The 23,165-nt window shown below is 44.1% G+C and overlaps 1 protein-coding gene across 1 annotated transcript; it reads left to right on the top strand.

The window, feature by feature from the left end:
- The first annotated feature begins 2,201 nt into the window (after nt 1-2,201).
- Nucleotides 2,202-22,677, top strand: MANSC1 (MANSC domain containing 1). Its single transcript, XM_001139056.6, has 4 exons — nt 2,202-2,520; nt 8,374-8,696; nt 13,241-13,381; nt 20,983-22,677. Exons 2-4 carry the CDS (start codon nt 8,474-8,476, stop codon nt 21,912-21,914), a joined length of 1,296 nt encoding a protein of 431 aa, XP_001139056.3. The 5' UTR covers nt 2,202-2,520; nt 8,374-8,473; the 3' UTR covers nt 21,915-22,677.
- The last annotated feature ends 488 nt before the right edge of the window (nt 22,678-23,165 follow it).

Here is a 23,165-nt window from a genome sequence, read left to right as displayed (position 1 = left end):
AAACACCGGGTACGGTGGGTCATGCCTATAATCCCAGCACTTTGGGAGGCCAAGGTGGGCAGATCACTTGATGTCAGGAGTTCAAGACCAGCCTGACCAACGTGGTGAAACCCCGACTCTACTAAAAATACAAAAATTAGCTGGGCATGGTGGCATGAGCCTGTAATCTCAGCTACTCAGGAGACTGAAGCAGGAGAATTGCTTGAACCTGGGGGACAGAAGTTGCAGTGAGCTTAGATCGTGCCACTGCACTCCAGCCTGGGCAACAGAGCGAGACTCCATCTCAAAATTAAAAAAAAAAAAAATTAAGAACATTAGCTGGGTGTGGTGTGCGTTTGTGGTCCCAGCTACTCAAGAGACTGAGGCAAAAGAATCACTTGAGCCCAGGTGGTCAAAGCTGCAGTGAGTCGTGATTGTGCCATTGCACTCCAGTGTGGGCAACAGAGCGAGACCCTGTCTCAAAAAATGAATAAATAAACAATGATATTTATAAATTAAACACATATCAATAGAAAATATTTCTTTAATCATTATTTTAATCAATATCCTTTGTTCACTGTCATAACTGAAAAAATAACATATCACTTCAATGAAAACAGGTTCAGGCTGGGCACAGTGGCTCACGCCTGTAATCCTAGCACTTTGGGACGCCGAGGCGGGCGGATTGCCTGAGCTCAGGAGTTCGAGACCAGCCTGGGCAACACGGTGAAGCCCCATCTCTACTAAAATAGAAAAAAATTAGCTGGGCGTGGCGGCATGTGCCTGTAGTCCCAGCTACTCAGGAGTCTGAGGCAAAAGAATTGCTATAACCTGGGAGGTGGAGGTTGCAGTGAGCCGAGATCACACCACTGCACTCCCAGCTACTCAGGAGTCTGAGGCAAAAGAATTGCTATAACCCGGGAGGTGGAGGTTGCAGTGAGCCGAGATCACACCACTGCACTCCAGCCTGGGCAACACAGCGAGACTCCGTCTCTAAAAACAAACAAAACACAAAACAAAAAAAGAAAAGAAACAGGTTCATTGTATTAAAGCACTGAATACGAAGTTTCTAATAATGGAAAGGTCTACTTCGTAACTAGCATGGATTACCCCATGTAGAGAGATTCAAAAACTGTGATAGCTCTACACCCTGAACCCTGAAGTGTATCAGATGATAAAAGATAAAACACACTTGCAGATCAGTCCCTTGTTGCATCAGGAAAATCACTGCAATGGGAAATTACTCTGGTGTTTACTTTTCTTTGGTAACTCTTTCAAACCTAGCTTTAGCAACATTGTAATTCAAGAGTCATCCTTTGGTTACAAGTAGAGTTAGTTTCACACAATGGACCTTTGTTCACAAGCATTCTCAGTCAACCTAATCCTCCTGTAGTTATTGGTTAAGACTAGGGTGTGTAGCTGCTGGCCGTACAGGCCTAGACTTAACTTGCAATTGCATAGCGCTTCAGGTCTGCAAGCTCTTTCAAAACAGAGGTGAAGATACTGTCAAAGGTTAGACCATATGGCAAACTAAGTGTCAATGGTTTAGTAATGTTGCATTTGTGTGTGTGTTTATGGAGGTGGGGATGGGGCCAGCAGTAATTTAGAAACTTCCACAACCTATGCCCTATGCAGTTCTTTTCCATTCATTCAGTCAACAAAAATATTTTAGTTAAATATTTACTGAGCACCTATTGTGTACCAGGCACTATGCTAAGTGTTAGGGATACAGTTTTAATATATGTTACAGACACCAGCATTTTCACCATTATTATCCTATCTACAAACAGTAAATCCTGCAGAAAGCCAAATACCTTCCCTGAAGTTTGTCTTGCAGATAATATTTAACTCAAGAATTGCCATCTTTAATTGAGGACTCCATCCTCCAATTATGGAAAGAGGATTCTCAGAACTATGCCCCCAATAGGATGCACTATAAGCCCTTGAACATCAAAAAACTGCTCTCAGTGGTTGCCTCTGAGGAGGGAGACTAGGAGACTGGGGCACGGGGGGTGAGGGGTAGACTTGTCTCTGTGTCTATTTTTGTACTGTTTGACGTTTTCCCCATGTGCATTTATTTTAATTTGCGCGGGCCGCGAGGCAAGGCTCACCTGCAGACCCTCGGGCCACCAGCAGGGAGGCACGCACTCCCCCTCGCAGCGCGCCCAGCCCGGGGTCAGCGGTGTGGCTGAGCTGGCGGGGAGCGCGGGGCGGTGGGGGGCGCCACCTCCCTGCGGGGCTCAGCGCTGGGGCCGGGAGCCCGGAGCCTCCGCGGGGAGGGACGCGCTAATGTTGCCGGGAAGCAGCTCCGGGTTGCAGGGCAGGAACGTGCCCTTCCCCCGCGGTAAACTTGCCGTCGCTGCGACGGAAGCAGGAACTTGCTAACCACAAAACCCGCCAGGCCGGTGCGGGAGCTGCGGAGCATCCCCTGCGGTCCTCGCCGAGACCCCCGCGCGGATTCCCCGGTCCTTCCCGCGGGCGCTAAAGAGCTGTCCTCGCACCTGGAGGGCAGCAGGGGCGCCGGGGTCCTCTCGACGCCAGGTAAAGGGGTCTCCCCAATACCCACCCCCGACCGACCGCAGGCGACGTCGCTACCTGCGGAGAGAGTCGGTCCCCTCCTTTCCAGGGGCCGAGGCTCCTTCACCCACACCCGAGCATCCGAAGGACCAGCTGGGGCCAATAAGGGCTGACCAGGATCCTTGAGTCGCTGCAGTATTCCAAAGGGGACCTCTAGGCGGGCTCAAGGCACCTGCCATAAATGGCTCTGGCTCTGCGTTGACATCAGAAGGAGAGGCAGAAGAATAGCTCAGTAGGCAACATGCATTTCCTCAAAGGAAGAGAAAATGTTCCCTGTTTTCTTGTCGTTGACTCTGTATTCATTATTGAAACTGCTAATTGTCTAATTCTCTGTAGAGTGTGTGTGTGTATACAGTTATAAGCATCTTGGTAAATTATAGTGTGCTGTAAGATGATTTCCGGTATTTGAACTAATTACGTGCGAGTAAGTTGTAGCGACTCTTGTATGCAGACGTTAAAACTCAGGGGCATCCTCTCTCACCCGCCTGTATCCTTTTACCCCGTCTTTCAACAAGATTCAACTCGACTTCAGGCCCTTAAAGCCTAAATAATAATGGATTAGAAAACGTCGCTAACCTAATATTGCTGAGCCTCTTTAATGATATAAAACTCTTAAACACTTCTCTCAATGCTGCATACTGAAAACAACTCCTGCCCCATCTCCTTACATAGTTCAGGTTTCTTTGCAAAAGCTTGAAAAGAGGCTACATTAGAATCCATTCAAAATAAAGTATTGGCCTGGTTTTCTCTTGATTCCCTAGAGGCTTGCAAAATATGGCAGCGTATTAAGTACCTTGGCCAGAATTATTAACCTGGGGAGTCCACGATAAGGTATCCATGGATAGAATTCAGGATGTCTGTGAACTTGAGTGGAAAAAATTATTATTTCACCGACTTCTGAAATGGAATGTAGGCAAAAGCCACAGTAGTATTAGCAGTAGCTATGATTTGCCCCCTGTAAATATTGCCGATATTTTTATATCACATGACTTGTTGGACATGTTTCAAAATATTATCTACACTCAATACCACGTCAAAATTATGGCAGTTATTAGATGACCACTTGTTACTTAATAGGTTAATAAAGAAGCACATATTATGTCCCACAACTTTTTGTAAGTTTTAACTTAAATGAGGATAATAATGGGATCTGTAAAGATTAAAGGACATGATATATATAAAGTGCTTAGCATAGAAACTGGCATTTTAGACGCAATAAATGTTACTATTTTACTGTATACAGAATTTTGACAAACAGCAAGAAAAGTATTAGACTTGTGTTTTATTACCATATACTGGTTTGTTTCTGGTTTTTTGTTTTTTTTTTTTTTTTTTGGTTTTACCTTTTTTTAAAACTAAAAGTCCATAGTTCACATAATGTTCACTCTGTGTGTTTTACATTTCTATGGGTTTTGACAGATGTTCAATAACATGTACCCTCCATTACAGTGTCATACAGAATAGTCTCAATGCCCCAAATATCCCTTGCACTCCACCGATTCATCCTCCCACTCCTGTTCTCCTGGTGACCACTGGCCTTACTGCTGCTGTAGTTTGCCTTTTTTAGAACGTCATATAGTTAGATTCATATCTGTTCAGACTGGCTTCTTTGACTTAGGAATATGCAGTTAAGATTCCTCCATGTCTTTTTGTGGCTTGATAGTTCATTTATTTTTATTACTGAATAATATTCCAATGTATGGATGTATCCCATTTTGTTTATTCATCTATTGATGGGCATCTTGGTTGCTTTTAGTTTTTGGCAATTATGAATAAAGCTACTATAAATATTCTATTGCAGATTTTTGTGTGGACATAAGTTTTCAATTCATTTGAGTGAATACATAGGAGGACAATTGCTGAATTGTATGGTAAGGCTGCATTTAGCTTGGTAAGAAACTGCCAAACTTCTCCCAAAGTGGCTGTACCATTTTGCATTCCCCAACAGCAATGAATGAGAATTTTTCCTTTTTTTTTTTTTTTTTTCTTTTTTGAGATAGGGTCTCACTCTGTTGCCCAGGCTGGAGTGCAGTGGCATGATCTCGGCTCACTGCAACCTCCACGTCCCGGGTTCAAGCGATTCTTCTGCCTCAGCCTCCCAAGTAGCTGGGATTACAGGCACCTGCCACCATATCTGGCTAATTTTTGTATTTTTTTTAGTAGAGATGGGGTTTCACCATGTTGGTCAGGCCGATCTCGAACTCCTGACCTCAAGTGATCTGCCCGCCTTGGCCTCCCAAAGTGCTGGGATTATAGATGTGAGCCACCGCGCCCAGGCGAGAATTTCTGTTGCTCCATGTCCTTGTATTTGGTATTGTCCATTTTTTGGATTTTAGCCATTCTCATAGGTGGATAGTGGTATCTTGTTTGAATTTGCAATCCCCTAATGACATATGATGTTAGATACCTTTTCATATGCTTATTTGTCATCTGTATATCTTCTTTGATAAGGTGTCTGCTCAGATCTTTTGTCCATTGAGTTTCTTTTCTTATTGCTGACTTGAGTTCTTTGTATATTTTGGATACCAGTCCTTTATCACAGGGTTCCCCAACCCCTGGGCCACAGACCAGTACCTATTAGGAAATGGGCCACACAGCAGGAGGTGAGCAGTGGGCCAGAGAGCAAAGCTTCATCTGTATTTACATTATGCATTACTGCCTGAGCTCCACCTCCTGTCAGGTCAGTGGTGGCCGTAGATTCTCATCGGCGCACGAACCCTATTGTGAACTGCACATGTGAGGGATCTAGGCTGCACACTCCTTATGAGAAACTAATGCCTGATGATCTGTCACTGTCTCCCATCACCCCCAGATGGTACTGTCTAGTTGCAGGAAGACAAACTCAGGGCTCCCACTGATTCTACATTATGGTGAGTTGTATAATTATGTCATTATATATTATAATGTAATAATAGAAATAAAGTGCACAATAAATACAATGCACTTGAATCATCCTGAACCATACCCCCACAACCCCGTCCATGGAAAAATTGTCTTCCATGAAACTGGTCCCTGGTGCGAGAAAGGCTATGGACTGCTGCTTTATCAGATGTGTGTTTCACAAATATTTCCTCCAAAAAAAAAACCACCTCAAATATTTCCTCCAAGTCTGTGGTTTATCTTTTCATTCTCTTTAACGGTATCTTTTACTGCAGAGCAGAAGTTTTTAAATTTAATGAAGTCCAACATCAAATGTTTATTTCTTGGACTGTGCTTTTGGTATTGTATTTAAAAACTCATCACCTAATCTAAGGTCACAGGATTTTCTTCTGTTATTTTCTAGAAATTTTACAGTTTTATATTTTACATTTAGGTCTGTGATCCATTTAGAGCTAAATTTTGCGAAAGGTGTGAAGTATGTGGCTAGATTTATTTATTTATTCATTTTTGCAAATGGATATCCAGTTGTGCCAGTACCATTTTTGGAAAAGACTGTCCTTTCTCCATTGAATCCCCTTTGCTCCTTTGTCAAAGATCAGTTGACTCTCTTTGTGAGGGTCTATTTCTGGGTTTACTATTCCATTCCATTGATCTGTTTGTCTATTCTTTTTCTAATACCATATTTTTTTGATTATTGTAGCTTTACGGTAAGTGTTGAAGTCAGGTAGTATCAGTCTTCCAACTTTGTTTTTTAGTATTCTGGACTGTTCTTGGTCTTTTCTGCATTTCCATGTAAATTTTAAAATCAGTTGGTTGATATCCAAAAAATAATTTTGGGCTTTTGATTAAGACTGTATTTAATCTGTAGCTCAAGTTGGGAAGCACTGATACCTTGTTTTTTTTTTTTTTGAGATGGAGTCTCACTCTGTTGCCCAGGCTGCAGTGCAGTGGCACAATCTCGGCTCACTGCAAGCTCTGCCTGCAGCGTTCATGCCATTCTCCTGCCTCAGCCTCCCAAGTAGCTGGGACTATAGGCGGCTGCCACCACGCCCAGCTAACTTTTTGTATTTTTAGTAGAGACGGGGTTTCACCGTGTTAGCCAGGATGGTTGCGATCTCCTGACCTCATGATCCGCCCGCCTCGGCCTCCCAAAGTGCTGGGATTACAGGCTTGAGCCATGGCGCCTGGCCAGGAAGCACTGATATGTTAACAAAATAAAGTCTTCCTATCCATGAACATGTTATATCTCTCTATTTATTAGCTCCTCTTTGATTTCTTTCACCAGGATTTTGTAGGGACATTCTAAAATCTATTTTGATAATTATATTTCACTATAACTGGCTTCCTTTGGAATCCTACATATTCCATTTTATGCATTTTTAAATATGTCTCACAAAAGAGATCCTGAGCAGAACTAGTGGAATATATATATATATGAGTTTATTAAGTATTAACTCACATGATCACAAGGCCCCACAGTAGGCCATCTGCAGGCTGAGGAGCAAGGAGTTTCAAAACTGAAGAACTTGGAGTCTGATGTTTGAAGGCAGGAAGCATCCAGCTCAAGAGAAAGATATAGGCTGGGGCTGGGCGTGGTGGCTCGCACCTGTAATCCCAGCACTTTGGGAGGCCGAGGCAGGCGGATCATGGTCAGGAGATTGAGACCATCCTGGCCAACACAGTGAAACCCCGTCTCTACTAAAAATACAAAAAACCAGCCGGGCTTGGTGGCATGCGTCTGTAGTCCCAGCTACTCGGGAGGCTGAGGCAGGAAAATCACTTGAACCCAAGAGGTGGAGGTTACAGTGAGCCGAGATTGCGCCACTGCACTCCAGCCTGGCGACAGCGATACTCTGTCTCAAAAAAAAAAAAAAAAGATATAGGCTGGGAGGCCAGGCCAGTCTCTCTTTTTCGCATTTTCTGCCTGCTTATATTCTAACTGCACTGGCAGCGGATTTGGTTGTGCCCACCCAGATTCAGGGTGGGTCTGCCTTTCCCAGCCCACTGACTCAAATGTTAATCTCCTTTGGCAACATGCTCACAGACACACCCGGAATCAATACTTTGTATCCTTTAATCAAATCAAGTTGACACTCAGTATTAGCCATTACAGTTGGTATAAAGATTAAAGATGGTAATAAATTAAAGAGAATAACAATTCAAAAGAGTGGTAAATTCCTTAGCACAATGTCTACCATCTAGTATATTGTCACCTATTTTTATTTTTTAAGTTTTTTTTGAGACACGGTCTCGCTTTGTCACCCAGGCTGGAGTGCAGTGGTGTAATCACGGCTCACTGCAGCCTCAACTTCCTGGGCTCCAGCAATCCTCCCACCTCAGCCTCCCAAGTAGCTGGGACCACAGGCATGCACCACCACACCCAGCTAATTTTTTGTATTTTTAGTAGAGACGGGGTTTCCCCATGTTGCCCAGGCTGGTTTTGAACTCCTGAGCTCAAGCAATCCACCCACCTCAGCCTTCCAAAGTGCTGAGATTACAGGCATGAGCTACCACGCCTAGCCCCTGGTAGATGATTTTAAAATGCTGATTATTATTACTGAGAAAGAAAATATGCTCAAGCCTATTACTACTGCTTCATCAGTGACTAGAAATGTGTGCCCTCTCCGCTCTGAGTTAGAAGAGGGAAGGATTGTAGAATTCCGAGGCAGGCCTACTGTTTATACCTGTTCCTTCATAAGCATTGTCAGCTTTTAAGCATTGATGAGGTAGTATGTTTGTTTATGCTTATTAGTTCCTTGCCAAATGTTTAATGAAAAGTTGTCTTAAATTTACTAAAAGTGAAACAAAAAATACTTGTATCTTTTCTTCTCTAAATTGTATGTGGATCCTTTTCATTGACTTTAAGGAAATGAAATGTTTCTTCCCTTGTTTGTTAAAGAAACAAAACTCATTGATGATTTTCCATTTTTGTTCTAGAGAGAAATCTCATCATCTGTGCAGCCTTCTTAAAGCAAACTAAGACCAGAGGGAGGATTATCCTTGACCTTTGAAGACCAAAACTAAACTGAAATTTAAAATGTTCTTTGGGGGAGAAGGGAGCTTGACTTATACTTTGGTAATAATTTGCTTCCTGACACTAAGGCTGTCTGCTAGTCAGAATTGCCTCAACAAGAGTCTAGAAGATGTTGTCATTGACATCCAGTCATCTCTTTCTAAGGGAATCAGAGGCAATGAGCCCGTATATACTTCAACTCAAGAAGACTGCATTAATTCTTGCTGTTCAACAAAAAACATATCAGGTAAATAGTGGTTTCTTGGCAATCCTTTGTTCCATGTGTTTTGTGGCTTCAGGAGCTGGGGGATGTGGCTGAATAACTTATACCAGTGATTCTCGACAGGGTATGAATATAAGTGACAAAATGACTGGAGAATTTTCTACAAGTGTGCCCTCCCCTATCCTAAGCTGAGTCAAAGTTATTGATAAATGTATGTATATATCCCTCAGGTGACTGGGTAGACAAGAGGTTGAGAATCACTGGTGTTATATCCCAACCGGTATCTAGAATATTGAAAACAAAAATCCTATTGAAATGGTTAGCTGCCATCAGCATGGAGTATTGGAAAACAGTGTGATATTACAAAGAAAATGTAAACAGAGAAAAGGGGTTGAGACAAGAAATAGAATTCTTATCTCTTGGGAAAATCAGCATTTGATCTTTAAGTTGGAAGCATAAAACCTCCACTTCGTCTCCTTCCTTGGAGCTGGTGGCATAGGATAAGTCAAAAACAAAACAAAACAAAACAAAACAAACAAACACTGACTACTAGGTAACTACAGCTTCTAGAACTCTAGTGGGATGGGGAATCATTTAGTCTGGCCCATTTTCATGACACAGGAGGAAACTGAGACCTATAGGTTTGAACCAGGACTTTGCATATTTTAGGATTTAAGTATTTGTACTGAAAAGAGAAGTATACTGTGTATTTTAGTAAAATCTTTTTTCAATTTTACTTATGACCCTGTCCAAGTTCTCTAAATGAAAAAAACTAAATTTCTTGAGTACTTAACACTTTATTAGTTGCCAGAGAGAAAACAGTGAATAAGATGGACAAGGCCTTGTCATCAAGTTGCCTAGAAAAGCTAGTGAATGGCTGGGTGTGGTGACTCATTCCTGTAATCCCAGAACTTTGAGAGGCCAAGGCAGGAGTATTGCTTGAGCCCAGGAGTTTGAGAGCAGCCTGGGCAACATAGCAAGACCCTGTTCTCTGTAAAAAGTAAAAAATTAGCCAGGCGTGCTGGTGCACGCATGTAGTCCCAGCTATTGGGAGGCTGAGATGGGAGGATCACTTGATCCTAGGGGGTTGAGGCTGCAGTGGACTTTTTTGTTTGTTTGTCTGTGATGATGTCTCACTCTGTTGCCCAGGCCAGAGTGCAGTGGCGCAATCTTGGCTCACTGCAATCTCCGCCTCCCAGGTTTAAGTGATTCTCCTGCCTCAGCCTCCCGGGTAGCTGAGATTACAGGTGTTCGCCACCACACCCAGCTAATTTTTACTATTTTCAGTAGAGACGTGGTTTCACCATGTTGGTCAGGCTAGTCTTGAACTCCTGACCTCAAATGATCCTCCCACCTTGGCCTCCCAAAGTGCTGGCCTCCCAAAGTGTGTGAGCCACCGCACCCAGCCTACAGTGAGCTTTGATCGAACCACTGCACTCCAGCCTGGGTGACAAAGCAAGACCTTGTCTCAAAAGATACATATTTGATCTTTGTCTCCAGTTCCTGGCACAGAACTCCTAAAAACCTTGGAATTTCCCAAGAGATGGGAGCATGTCTTTGGTTATTCATAACCAGCCCCTTTCAACTATACTTGAGTTTGTGCTAGTGAGGCTTCACCTCAGGGGAGGGACTGGAGATTGAGTTCAGTCACAGTGGCCCATGACTTAATCAATCATGCTTGTGTAAAATGAGACCATCATAAAAACCCCTAGATGATGGGGAAGCATCCAAGTTGGTGAACACATTCCAGCGTCAAGAGAATTATGCACCCCAGTTCCCCAGGGACAAAGTCTCCTGCACTTGGGACTCTAGGAGCCTCTTTTGGCTGCTCATTTGTATCCTTTATTATAAACTGTAATAGTAAATACAGCATTTTCCTTAGTTCTATTAGTTGTTCTTGCAAATTATCAAATCTGAGGGGGTAGGATCATGGGAATCCCTGAATTAGCAGTAGCCGAGTCAGACAGAAGTGTGGGTGACCTGGAGACCTGATACTTGCTACTGGCTTCTGAAATGAGGGCAGTCTTGTGATACTGAGCCCATAATCCATGGAATCTGATGCCAACTCTGGATAGTTGGTGTCAGAATTGAACTCAATGGTAGGATATGTGGTTATTGCTGCAAAATGGTGTGGAGAAGATACCGTATACTTGGTGTCAGGAGGAAAAATCCCTTCGATGGTCTCATTGAGCAGTGTGCTTTGGGGCACTTTATGCAAGTAATTTATGGAAATGACAGAGGTTTAATTTAAATTTCTAGTTTTTCTTTAAATGTTGACATCAACATGTATGTGAAATAGAAACATCGCCTGCAAGCAGGACTGAATACTGTAAGTGTGGTATTCACAGGCATCAGCAAAGCCCTGCTCCTCAATTCTAAGAAACGAGGGTTTGCTGTTTTATTCTAGAAGCCAAAGTCCTATTACTGCTTTGCTACAAGCAGAGGTACTTGGGACCTCAGTTAATGGATCTCAAACATTTTCCTCACTTCCTGAGAAATGGTTTAACCACCGAGGGTTCAAAAGGCACTATGATAACTTGATGATACTCTAGAAAAATGCACATAACACGATGGGCACAATATCTTGCATACAATTTTGAGCTTATGGACCCTCCCCTTTACCTAAGTGCTAAAAAGAAAGGTATTTCTGGTATCACATTGTTGAGAAAGAAAAAGCAGGAGTACTCCTGTTATTATCTGAGTAATGGGGATATGACGTGATAAAACTCCTGCAGAGGCTAACTAAATCTTCCTTCCCATCTGGGGAGTTGGAGTTGATCTCTCACCACTGCCTGACTAGCACCAGTGGTGGTGATGGTCGACAGAGCGTATGTTTTTAACAATTAGCCTATGCGCCTCTTAACCTTCAACCTGACCAGGGACACGCTGACCTCCCAAAGATGTGAGACTGTACCAAATGGAGGACAAAATCAAATCTAGGCCATGATGAATAGAGGGTTTAATTTCTGTTGGACACAAGAGGAACAGAAAAAGAAGCCAGCAGCTGGGTGCAGTAGCTCATGCCTGTGATCCCAGTACTTTGGGAGGTTGAGGGGGATGGATTGCTTGAGCCCAGGAGTTCAAGATCAGCCTAGGCAACACAGTGAGACCCCGCCTCTACAAAAAAAAAAAACAAAAAATTATCCAGGCATGGGGGTGCACGCTTGTAGTCCCAGCTACTGGGGAGGCTGAGGTGGGAGGATTGTTTGAGCCCAGGAGGTCAAGGCTGAAGTGAGCCATGATTGTTCCACTGCACTGCAGCTTGGATGACAGAGCAAGACCCTGACTCAAAAAAGAAAAGAAAAGAGACCAGAAATTATAGTTAACAGTGAAAAGTAAGGAAGGAAGGAACATAGAAAAGCAAATATGACAAGGAGAGAGGGGTAATTGGAAGAAAAACACAAAGAATGGTACAGATAAAAATTAAAAGATAGACTGTATTCCATATACTACTCAGATCCTGTGTGGAAGGAGCCATGATATCTATGATAATTTACTGACTCCACTCATGGCTTTATTAGGCATCTGAGATGCTTTCAGAATCCAAGAGATGGCCAGGTGCAGTGGCTTACACCTGTAATACCAGCACTTTCAGAGGCCAACTGGGGCAAACAGCTTGAGCCCAGGAGTTCAAGACTAGCCTGGGCAATATAGAGAGACTCCATCTCTACAAAAAATACAAAAGAAATCCGAGTGTGATGGCTTGCATCTGTAGTCCCACTTACTCGGGAGGCTGAAGTGGGAGGATCTCTTGAACCTGGGAGGTGGAGGTTGCAGTGAGCTGAAATCATGCCACTGTACTTGCACTTCAGCCTGAGCGACAGAGCAAGACATTATCTCAAAAAAATAAAAATAAAAAAATAATAAAAATAATCCCAGTGTTGTAGGCAACATGCAAAGCATTGTGGGCAGGGGCCGGCAGAGCGCATGCCTCTTTCTCTCCATCAGGCCTGCTCAGGGTGTAACCTTGGCCACATCAGTGTCAGAGAGCCTCTTCACAGCCTCTTTGGTGCTTGCCGGCCCTGGCATCCACAGTGAACACCAGTGTGTGGTTGTCTTCTATCTTCATAGCACATCAGTAGTCAGGGCTTGATGATGGCAGAGTGGTCAAACATGTGGGAGCACTCTTCCCAGGATACTTGGGCTGCCTCTGGAGCCACAGTGTCTTGAGCTGCTGGAGGTGAGTGACATGCAGGTCTTGGGTGTGTGTGTGTGTGTGTGTGTGTGTGTGTGTGTGTGTGTGTGTGTGTGGTTGTGGATGACTTTCAGCCCTGCCTTCTTGGCCTTTAAAGACTTTGCTTTGGCTTTGACTTTAGGAGGGACAGGAGCTTCCTTCTTCGCCTTCGGTGCCACCTTGTGAAAAAAAAAAAGCTAAACCCGATGTTTTTTAAAGTTGCCTTAAGCAACTAAGCTAAGGAAAAGGAAATGATTCAGCGGTCAGCAAGCAAGTGAACAAAATGAACAAAGGTGTTTGTGTTGGACTCCATAATAAGTGAAGTTTTTCCTACTTGCCCTACTCTTTAGAAAATCGCATTTCAAAATCATGCTTATGAAACCTTTCATTGCAGGGGACAAAGCATGTAACTTGATGATCTTCGACACTCGAAAAACAGCTAGACAACCCAACTGCTACCTCTTTTTCTGTCCCAATGAGGAAGCCTGTCCATTGAAACCAGCAAAAGGACTTATGAGTTACAGGATAATTACAGGTAATAAAAGCATTATACTTTTTCTTTTGTGATTGGAATAATTTAAGACTGGTTCATGTGAAAGATTTTCTACAAGAGTCTAAATAAAACTACCAGAAGGGGCACCAGACATATCAGAAAATCTCATGACTGGAAATTCAATTTATTAAACCAAAATTTGATTTCCAATGAAAGCCATGGTAGTATTTGTTCTGGTTTGTTTCTGCTTTTACCTTCATGAGATAAAAGACACACAAACCTTGTATGAAACATTTTTGAAGCACCTCTTTAGAACAAGGTCGGCAACACTGGAATAAGTATACAGGTCTCCAGGGTGATTGTTTTGAAAGGGTGAAGACTTGTGTTAATATAGAAAGTTCTAGTATATTTGTTATTAAGTTCCCATTATAATCACATTATCTGAAATCAAACTTTTTATGGCCATACCACCCTGAACGCACCCAATCTCGTCTGAAATCAAACTCACTGGATTTTATTGTCTAGACTGGAAAGGAAATTCATTCAAGAAATATTTATTAAACATTTACCATGTGCCAGATTCTGTTCAAAGCACTAGAACTACAATCTCCATGTTCATGGAACTTACATATTAATTCGGAATGGAAAATAAATAGCAAAAAAATTAATATAATTACTGAGATATGTTTTGCTGACACTTTGGCTTGTTAATTTTTCAAGTTGAAGTGGTTTCAGTATCAATTTTTCTTTTTTTTGAGATTATCCATATAAAAAAGGTGAAAACAAATATAATGTTGCTTAGGTAATTCTGTGGACCCTTCATAGACAGTATTTGCATAAAATCACAATTACAGAATTTAGTGGGGTTTGTTGTTGTTGCTTGTTTGTTTGTTTTTTCCGAGATGGAGTCTCACTCTGTTGCCCAGGCTGGAGTGCAGTGGTGCGATCTCGGCTCACTGCAAGCTCCGCCTCCCGGGTTCAGGCCATTCTCCCGCCTCAGCCTCCTGAGTAACTGGGACTACAGGTGCCCGCCACCATGCCCGGCTAATTTTGTTTTTGTACTTTTAGTAGAGACGGGGTTTCACCATGTTAGCCAGGATGGTCTCAATCTCCTGACCTTGTGATCCGCCTGCCTTGGCCTCCCAAAGTGCTGGGATTACAGGCATGAGTGTTGTTGTTTTTTGAGAGAGAGTCTCACTCTGTCACCCAGGCTGGAGTGCAGTGGTGCGATCTCAGCTCACTGCAACCACCACCTCCTGGCTTCAAGCAATTCTCATGCCTCAGCCTCCCAAGTAGCTGGGGTTACAGGCACCCACTACCATGCCCAGCTATTTTTTTTTTTTTTTTGTATTTTTAGTAGAGATGGGGTTTCACCATGTGGGCCAGGCTGGTCTCACCTCCTGACCTCAGGTGATCCACCCTCCTTAGCCTCCCAAAGTGCTGGGATTACAGGCGTGAGCCACTACACCCAGCTTCAATTTGTCTTTTATTTAAGTTTTAGAAAGTTATCATCATATTCTTGATTTTTAATATTCTACTTGTTCATTTATTCAATAAATAACAAATATTATTTAGCATCTTCTATGTGCCAAGTACTTTCTATGCCCTAAGGAAACAACACTAAACATGAAAAACAAGGTTCTGGCCATGTGGTAGCTCATGCCTATAATTCCAGCACTCTGGGAGGTGGGAGGATCACTTGAGCCCAGAAGTTAGAGACCAGCCTGGGCAACATGATGAGACCTCATATCCACAAAAAATTAAAAAAATTAGCCGGGCATGGTGGCATGAGCTTGTAGTCCCAGCTACTTGGGAGGCCAAGGCAGGAGAATTCCTTGAGATCAGGAGGTCAAAGCTGCAGTGAGCTGTGTTCATGCCACTACACTCTAGCCTGGGTGACAGAGTGAGACACTATCTCTAAAAAAAAAAAATAGGAAAACAAGGTTCTCCCTTCTGGAACTTATGTTTTAGGGGAGAGAGACAATAACCATAATAAATAAATAATCAAGAAAAATATAGTCACAAGTGCTATGCACAGAATTGAGACAGGATGGTATAATAGACAATCAGTAAGTAAAGTTGTAACCCCTAAACTGAGATCTGAATAGTGAGGAGCCAGATGTGAGGAGATCAGGGGAAGACCTTCCAAGTCCAAGGTCCTCAGGCAGAATGCTTTGGAGTGTTTGAAAAACCAACACTCCAATCCCAGCTGGTTGACTCATTGTGAAATACTCAGAGAGTGATATGCAAAACAGCAGGGAGGGCCAGATCACATAACACCTTGTAAGTCATAGGAGGGAGTTTTTTTGTTTGTTGTTGTTGTTTTTGAGACAGAGTCTCACTCTGTTGCCCAGGGTGGAGTGCAGTGGTGCGATCTCAGCTCACTGCAACCTCCGCCTTAGGAGGGGCATATGCCACTACACGTGGCTAATTTTTGTATTTTTAGTAGAGACAGGGTTTCACCACATTGGCCAGGCTGGTCTCGAACTCCTGATGTCGGGTAATCCACCCACCTCGGCCTCTCGAAGTGCTGGGATTACAGGCATGAGCCTCCGTGCCCGGCCGGGAGTTTTTAGGTGTGTGGTGGGAAGCTGTTGGGAGTTTTATTTTTATTTTTTTTTGAGATGGAGTCTCACTCTTTTCACCCAGGCTGGAGTTCAGTGATGCAGTGTCTGTTCAATGCCACCTCTGCCTCCCAAGTTCAAGTGATTCTCCTGCCTCAGCCTCCCGAGTAGCTGGGACTACAGGCAAGCATCACCATGCCTGGCTAATTTTCGTATTTTTAGTAGACATGGTCTCGCCATGTTGGCCAGGCTGGTCTCAAATTCCTGACCTCCTGACTCATGTCTGTAATCCCAGCACTTTGGGAGGCTGAGGCGAGCAGATCACAACGTCAGGAATTCGAGACCAGCCTGGCCAACATGGTGAAACCCCGTCTCTACTAAAAATACAAAAATTAGCCGGGTGTGCTGGTGCATGCCTGTAATCCCAGCTACTCAGGAGGCTGAGGCGGGAGAATTGCTTGAACCCAGGGGGCAGAGGTTGCAGTGAGCTGAGATTGCGCCACTGCACTCTAGCCTGCACGACAGAGCAAGACTCTGTCTCGGGGAGAAGAAAAAAAAAAAGGTGATTTCTCAAAGCTCACCATAGCCGCCCTCTTGGGAATGGACAGTGACACAGCAGCAAAGTGGAAATGGAAAGACTGGTTAGGAGGCGCAGGTGAGATCTGGGTGAAGAAACAGGGAGTGGCGGGCGAGATGGAGAGAGTAGTGGACATATGGGGTGTTCCGAAGTAGAGTTGACAGGACTTGCTGGTGGTATGGGTCTGGGGGACCAGAAAAAAAGAACCATCAAGGCCAAGTCCTAGTTTTTGCCTTGAGCATCCAGATGAATGGTGACACCATTTGCTGCATTGGGGGAAACTTGAGTAGTTTTAGGGTTGTGGAATGGAATCTAGGTGGAGTGGAATCTAGGGTTCTCTCTTGACTGCATTAAGTATGAGGGGCTTCGGGGAATGATACTGCCCAGGGTGCCTGCGTGTTGACACTGCTTTGCCCCCTAGCTGAGGCTGTGTCTGAGTTTTGTTCATGTGCCAGGGAAGCCTGATGGGTCAAACATCCTCTCAAACAGGAGCATGAAGCACAGAGTATTGTGTAAATAATTGTTGTTAGGATATGATGATAGAAATTACAGCTGAATTTGTTCTCTAATACTTCTGGAGTGTTGTTGCTTTTGTAATGCACATATAAAAGAGCATGTATGGGATGAAGTTCCTTGCCAATGGAAACGGAAAAAAGGGAACTTGGCATGTGCATACATCTTTTTAGGGCGAGTGTGAAGGTAATGAAGTGAAATTAGAATTAAACTGTTCTTGTGGCAGCCACCAGGGGGCGTTGCCGGCCCCTGAGCAGGTTGATGGACACCTAGGGGCAACGTGGCACCAACCCCGGACATAGTATGCAAAGGACTGTTTATATCTACAGGATGTGTGCAAGTTGTGTTTGTAATTCTGTGTATGAATCTGTCCATGTTGATGAATTCATATTACCCCATTAAAAATGAATTATCTGCCTCCTGCCTGGAGTGAAATTAAATACAGATTATCTGTTTGGTGGTTTGTTTCTGGAAGAACTCTATTTCTTTTTCTTTTCTGTCTCTCTCTCTCTCTTTTTTTTTTTTAAGGCAGCATCTCACTCTGTTGCCCAGGCTGCAGTGCAGTGGCGCGATCATGGCTCACTGCAGCCTCCACCTCCTGAGCTCAAGCAGTCCTCTCCATTCAGCCTCCCAAGTACTTGGGACTACAGATAATGCACCACCATGCCAGGCTAATTTTTAAAAATGTTTTGTAGCAATGGGGGGTCTCAGTATGTTGCCCAGGCTGGTCTCAAACTCCTGGCCTCAAGCAATCATCCTGCCTCGGCCTCTCAAAGTGCTGGGATTACAGGCATGAGCCACTGTGCCCAGCCTCTATTTCCTATATCCCATTGACTAATATTTACGGACCAAGAGTTTGAAAGATGACAGTGGATTCTGTTCATTCTCTAAAGCCATTGCAGTTTGGTATTTAATCTTTTATTGTTGTTGTGGGCAGCTTCATGGCATGTCATTTTTACCAAGGACTGGAAGAATAGGAGAATTCAGACATAGAATAAATTGGGAGTCTGTTTGCTCAGCTGGGGTCCCAGTAATAGTCAGTCTCTCATTTTTCAACTCAGTGAAGTCGTTTGAAAATAAAACTCCAAAGAGGAGTTAAGGGCGCAGAGCTGCTTTGCAGCTCCCTTTGTGGCTCATCTCTGCATGACTGAGAGGAAGCACCATGCCCCAATGGCAAACATGAGTGGGTGAGGCGAATGGAGCAGGTGTGGAGGATCCCTTTGTGGTTCTAGGACCTCTGCCAACAGAGGAATCTTATCAAGAAGTGGGACTGGCCCTAGCTTTGCTTTCTTTATGAGCTTGCATGCTTGAGAAAGAAAACAGCTGTTTTGGCCATTCTTGTCAATGGCCATATTTAAGTTCTGATTTCACACACATCACAGAGTGTTTACTTAAACAGTCTTTTTCTTTTTTAACTTTAAAATGAATTATAGGCCAAGTATGATGGCTCACACCTGTAATTCCAGCACTTTGGGAGGCTGAGGTGGGCGGATTGCTTGATTCCAGGAGTTCAAGACCAGCCTGGGCAACATGGCAAAATTCTGTCTCTACAAAAAATACAAAAATTAGCTGGGCATGGTGGCATGGCATTGTGGCCCCAGCTGCTCAAGAGGCTGAGGTGGGAGGATCGCTTGAACCCAGGAGGTTGAGGCTGCAGTGAGCTGTGTTTGTGCCACTGCACTCCAGCCTGGGTGACAGAGCAAGACCCTGTCTCAAAAAAAAAAAAATATATATATATATTTTCAAATATATTTCATTTGACCCAAATTCTATTTTAGAGTAGAACACTATATCCTAGAGCAGATGTCCACCAACTTTTTCTGCCAAGGGCCAAATAGTATTTTAGGCTTTTCACACCAGTACTTTAGGTTTTGAAATACAGAAATTTGAATTTTGTATACCTTTCCTGTGTCACACAATTTTCTTTTGATTATTTTTCAGCCATTAAAAGAAATATAAAAACTGGCCAGGCATGGTGGCTCACCTCTGTAATCCCAGCACTTTGGGAGACCGAAGGGGGTGGATCACCTGAGGTCAGGAGTTTGAAACCAGCTTGGCCAACATGGTGAAACCTCACCTCTACTAAAAATACAAAAATCGGGGGGAGGGGGGAGGGATAGCATTGGGAGATATACCTAATGCTAGATGACGAGTTAGTGGGTGCAGCGCACCAGCATGGCACATGTATACATATGTAACTAACCTGCACAATGTGCACATGTACCCTAAAACTTAAAGTATAATAAAAAAAATACAAAAATCACCCAGGTGTGGTGGCACGCGCCTGTAATCCCAGCTACTCAGGAGGCAGAGGTAGGAGAATCGCTTGAATCTGGAAGGCAGAGGTTGCAGTGAGTCGAGATCATACCACTGCACTCCAGCCTGGGCGACAGAGTGAGACTCTGTCTCAAAACAAATAAAAATTTTAAAAAATGTAAAAACCATTCTTAGCTTGCAAGTCATACAAAGACAGATGGCAGGCCAGATTTGTCCATCAGGCCGTAGTTTGCTGAGCCCTGTCCTAGATGGATGAATAAGTGACAGAGTGACAGTGCAAAGAACCTCTCAGAGGGGTAAGGCTTAGAGAGTAGTCACGAGATGGCATGAATCCGTAGCTGCCTCTGGATCCGTTTGTAGGAAAGAGGAGACTGAGGACCAGTTTGGAAACTGGCATGGAGGTGAATTGAGGAAGAAAAAGGAAAAGAGAGCAGGAGTGAGTGGACTGAGAAATGCCAGGACATTCCTCTGCTTCTTTCCTTGTGTTTTCTGCAGTTCTAATGTGAGATGGTTAGCCTAGCAGCAGAGTGATACATGGCAATTCACCTGGTCATTCCCTGCACTTGATTGCTTGAACAGGCCTTTCCAGTTTGAGCTTTGATAAATGGGGTGTGTGATCAGGAGAAAAATTCTAAGCTTCATGGAGCAGGAGCAGGATCTGGGGCTGGTTTCTCCTCAGCAGGCATCAGGACTGTATGGTTTTTCTGCCCTCTATGTCTACAGTGTGGTCATCATGATTTCAAATATTGGTCCCATCATCCTCATGACCTATGACATTGGCTCCAAAATTCTAATCTTTGAGAGTCCAAATGAAATCTCCCAGATAGCCTCCCTCCTCTGCGCACAGTGCTGGAACGATATATCTCTGGTTTTTTGTTGTCGTTGTTGTTGTTCTGCTGCTGCTGTGGCCTCAGTGCTCAGAGCGGAGACCAGACCCTGCCTGGCCCCTCCTCCTCCTCCCTATCAGAGACACACCACAGGGATTCTGCTCCCTCTCTCCTGCTCAATTGCCTCATTTCCCACAGCTTCCACATACCTTTCTTGCCTGGCTCATGCCCCCACTGAAATCTCTCCTGATGATTACTTGCTCCCCAATTGCCATCTCAGTCTTAGTTGGCATGTCTTGCAGAAGCCCACACCTTCCCCTGCATTCTCCCTGCCAATCTTTCCTGCTCAGGTCACCCTCTGGCCCGCTTTTTTCCCTGGCCTTGGCCCCTTAGGAAGACGGAGAACCCTTTCCATCTTCCTAAGCCTCTTGCTGCCCTGCTGAGCCCCTCCGGCTTCTCTGCTGTGCACCTCCCACCTTTTCCTTAATTTGCCTGGTCCTCCTCCACACATTTCTCTTCTCTTCTGTCCTATCATGCTAGAAATAAACCACAGCATCTGGTAGAGAGGCGGCGTTATCAGATTCTCATTTAGCAATTTGTGTTTTTCCATTTTGCACACATTTCAATGAAATGTCAAGTATCAACGGTTTGGAGATTTTTTTGTTTAAGAGACAGGATCTCCCTATGTTGTCCAGGCTGGTCTCCAACTCCTGGCCTCAAACCATCCTCCTGCCTTAGCCTCCCAAAGTGCTGGGATTATAGGTGTGAGCCACCATGGCCAACCAGTTTAGGGATCTTTTGAACAAGCTGATATGTTTGTATTTTTTTAACCTACCGTAGCATGGAGTTATATAAGCCTTCCTTTTATTTTCCATACATTTTCAGATTTTCCATCTTTGACCAGAAATTTGCCAAGCCAAGAGTTACCCCAGGAAGATTCTCTCTTACATGGCCAATTTTCACAAGCAGTCACTCCCCTAGCCCATCATCACACAGATTATTCAAAGCCCACCGATATCTCATGGAGAGACACACTTTCTCAGAAGTTTGGATCCTCAGATCACTTGGAGAAACTATTTAAGATGGATGAAGCAAGTGCCCAGCTCCTTGCTTATAAGGAAAAAGGCCATTCTCAGAGTTCACAGTTTTCCTCTGATCAAGAAATAGCTCATCTGCTGCCTGAAAATGTGAGTGCGCTCCCAGCTACGGTGGCAGTTGCTTCTCCACATACCACCTCGGCTACTCCAAAGCCCACCACCCTTCTACCCACCAATGCTTCAGTGACACCTTCTGGGACTTCCCAGCCACAGCTGGCCACCACAGCTCCACCTGTAACCACTGTCACTTCTCAGCCTCCCACGACCCTCATTTCTACAGTTTTTACACGGGCTGCGGCTACACTCCAAGCAATGGCTACAACAGCAGTTCTGACTACCACCTTTCAGGCCCCTACGGACTCGAAAGGCAGCCTAGAAACCATACCGTTTACAGAAATCTCCAACCTAACTTTGAACACAGGGAATGTGTATAACCCTACTGCACTTTCTATGTCAAATGTGGAGTCTTCCACTACGAATAAAACTGCTTCCTGGGAAGGTAGGGAGGCCAGTCCAGGCAGTTCGTCCCAGGGCAGTGTTCCAGAAAATCAGTACGGCCTTCCATTTGAAAAATGGCTTCTTATCGGGTCCCTGCTCTTTGGTGTCCTGTTCCTGGTGATAGGCCTCGTCCTCCTGGGTAGAATCCTCTCGGAATCACTCCGCAGGAAACGTTACTCAAGACTGGATTATTTGATCAATGGGATCTATGTGGACATCTAAGGATGGAACTCGGTGTCTCTTAATTCATTTAGTAACCAGAAGCCCAAATGCGATGAGTTTCTGCTGACTTGCTAGTCTTAGCAGGAGGTTGTATTTTGAAGACAGGAAGATGCCCCCTTCTGCTTTCCTTTTTTTTTTTTGGAGACAGAGTCTTGCTCTGTTGCCCAGGCTGGAGTGCAGTAGCACGATCTCGGCTCTCACCACAACCTCCGTCTCCTGGGTTCAAGCGATTCTCCTGCCTCAGCCTCCTAAGTAGCTGGGATTACAGGCATGTGTCACCACACCTGGGTGATTTTTGTATTTTTAGTAGAGACGGGGTTTCACCATGTTGGTCAGGCTGGTCTCAAACTCCTGACCTAGTGATCCACCCGCCTCGGCCTCCCAAAGTGCTGGGATTACAGGCATGAGCCACCACAGCTGGCCCCCTTCTGTTTTATGTTTGGTTTTTGAGAAGGAGTGAAGTGGGAACCAAATTAGGTAATTTTGGGTAATCTGTCTCTAAAATATTAGCTGAAAACAAAGCTCTACGTAAAGCAATAAAGTATAATTGCCATATAAATTTCAAAATTCAACTGGCTTTTATGCAAAGAAACAGGTTAGGACATCTAGGTTCCAATTCATTCACATTCTTGGTTCCAGATAAAATCAACTGTTTATATCAATTTCTAAAGGATTTGCTTTTCTTTTTATATGAATTCCTTTAAAACTTATTCCAGATGTAGTTCCTTCCAATTAAATATTTGAATAAATCTTTTGTTACTCAGTAGTGTTCTCATAAGTAGCATGTCCAGCTGGATAACTTTCCATTTATTTCCACTAGCAAAATGATTATGTGGTGAAAATATGTGTTCCATGTTAAAATGACAAACCCCCTTTTTCCCATCAGTGAGCAAAGAGCTTCACTTGGGAGAATTCTAGCAGAATGTTAGCCCACATGGAGACAATGATAAGTCAGTTCTGATAAACGGCCAAATCCACTTGGGATCTGTTCTAGTTAACTTTGTGTGTGTGTGTGTGTGTGTGTGTGACAGAGTCTTGCTCTGTCGCCCCGGCTGGAGTGCAGTGGTGCGATCTCGGCTCACTGCCAGCTCCGCCTCCTGGGTTCACGCCATTCTCCTGCCTCAGCCTCCCGAGTAGCTGGGACTACAGGCGCCCGCCAACACGCCCAGCTAATTTTTTATATTTTTAGTAGAGACGGGGTTTCACCGTGTTAGCCAGGATGGTCTCGATCTCCTGACCTTGTGATCCGCC

Source organism: Pan troglodytes, chromosome 10 (genome assembly GCF_028858775.2).
Source record: "Pan troglodytes isolate AG18354 chromosome 10, NHGRI_mPanTro3-v2.0_pri, whole genome shotgun sequence".
NCBI classification, from domain to species: Eukaryota; Metazoa; Chordata; class Mammalia; order Primates; family Hominidae; genus Pan; species Pan troglodytes.
This window is presented reverse-complemented; position numbering and strand designations above follow the sequence as displayed.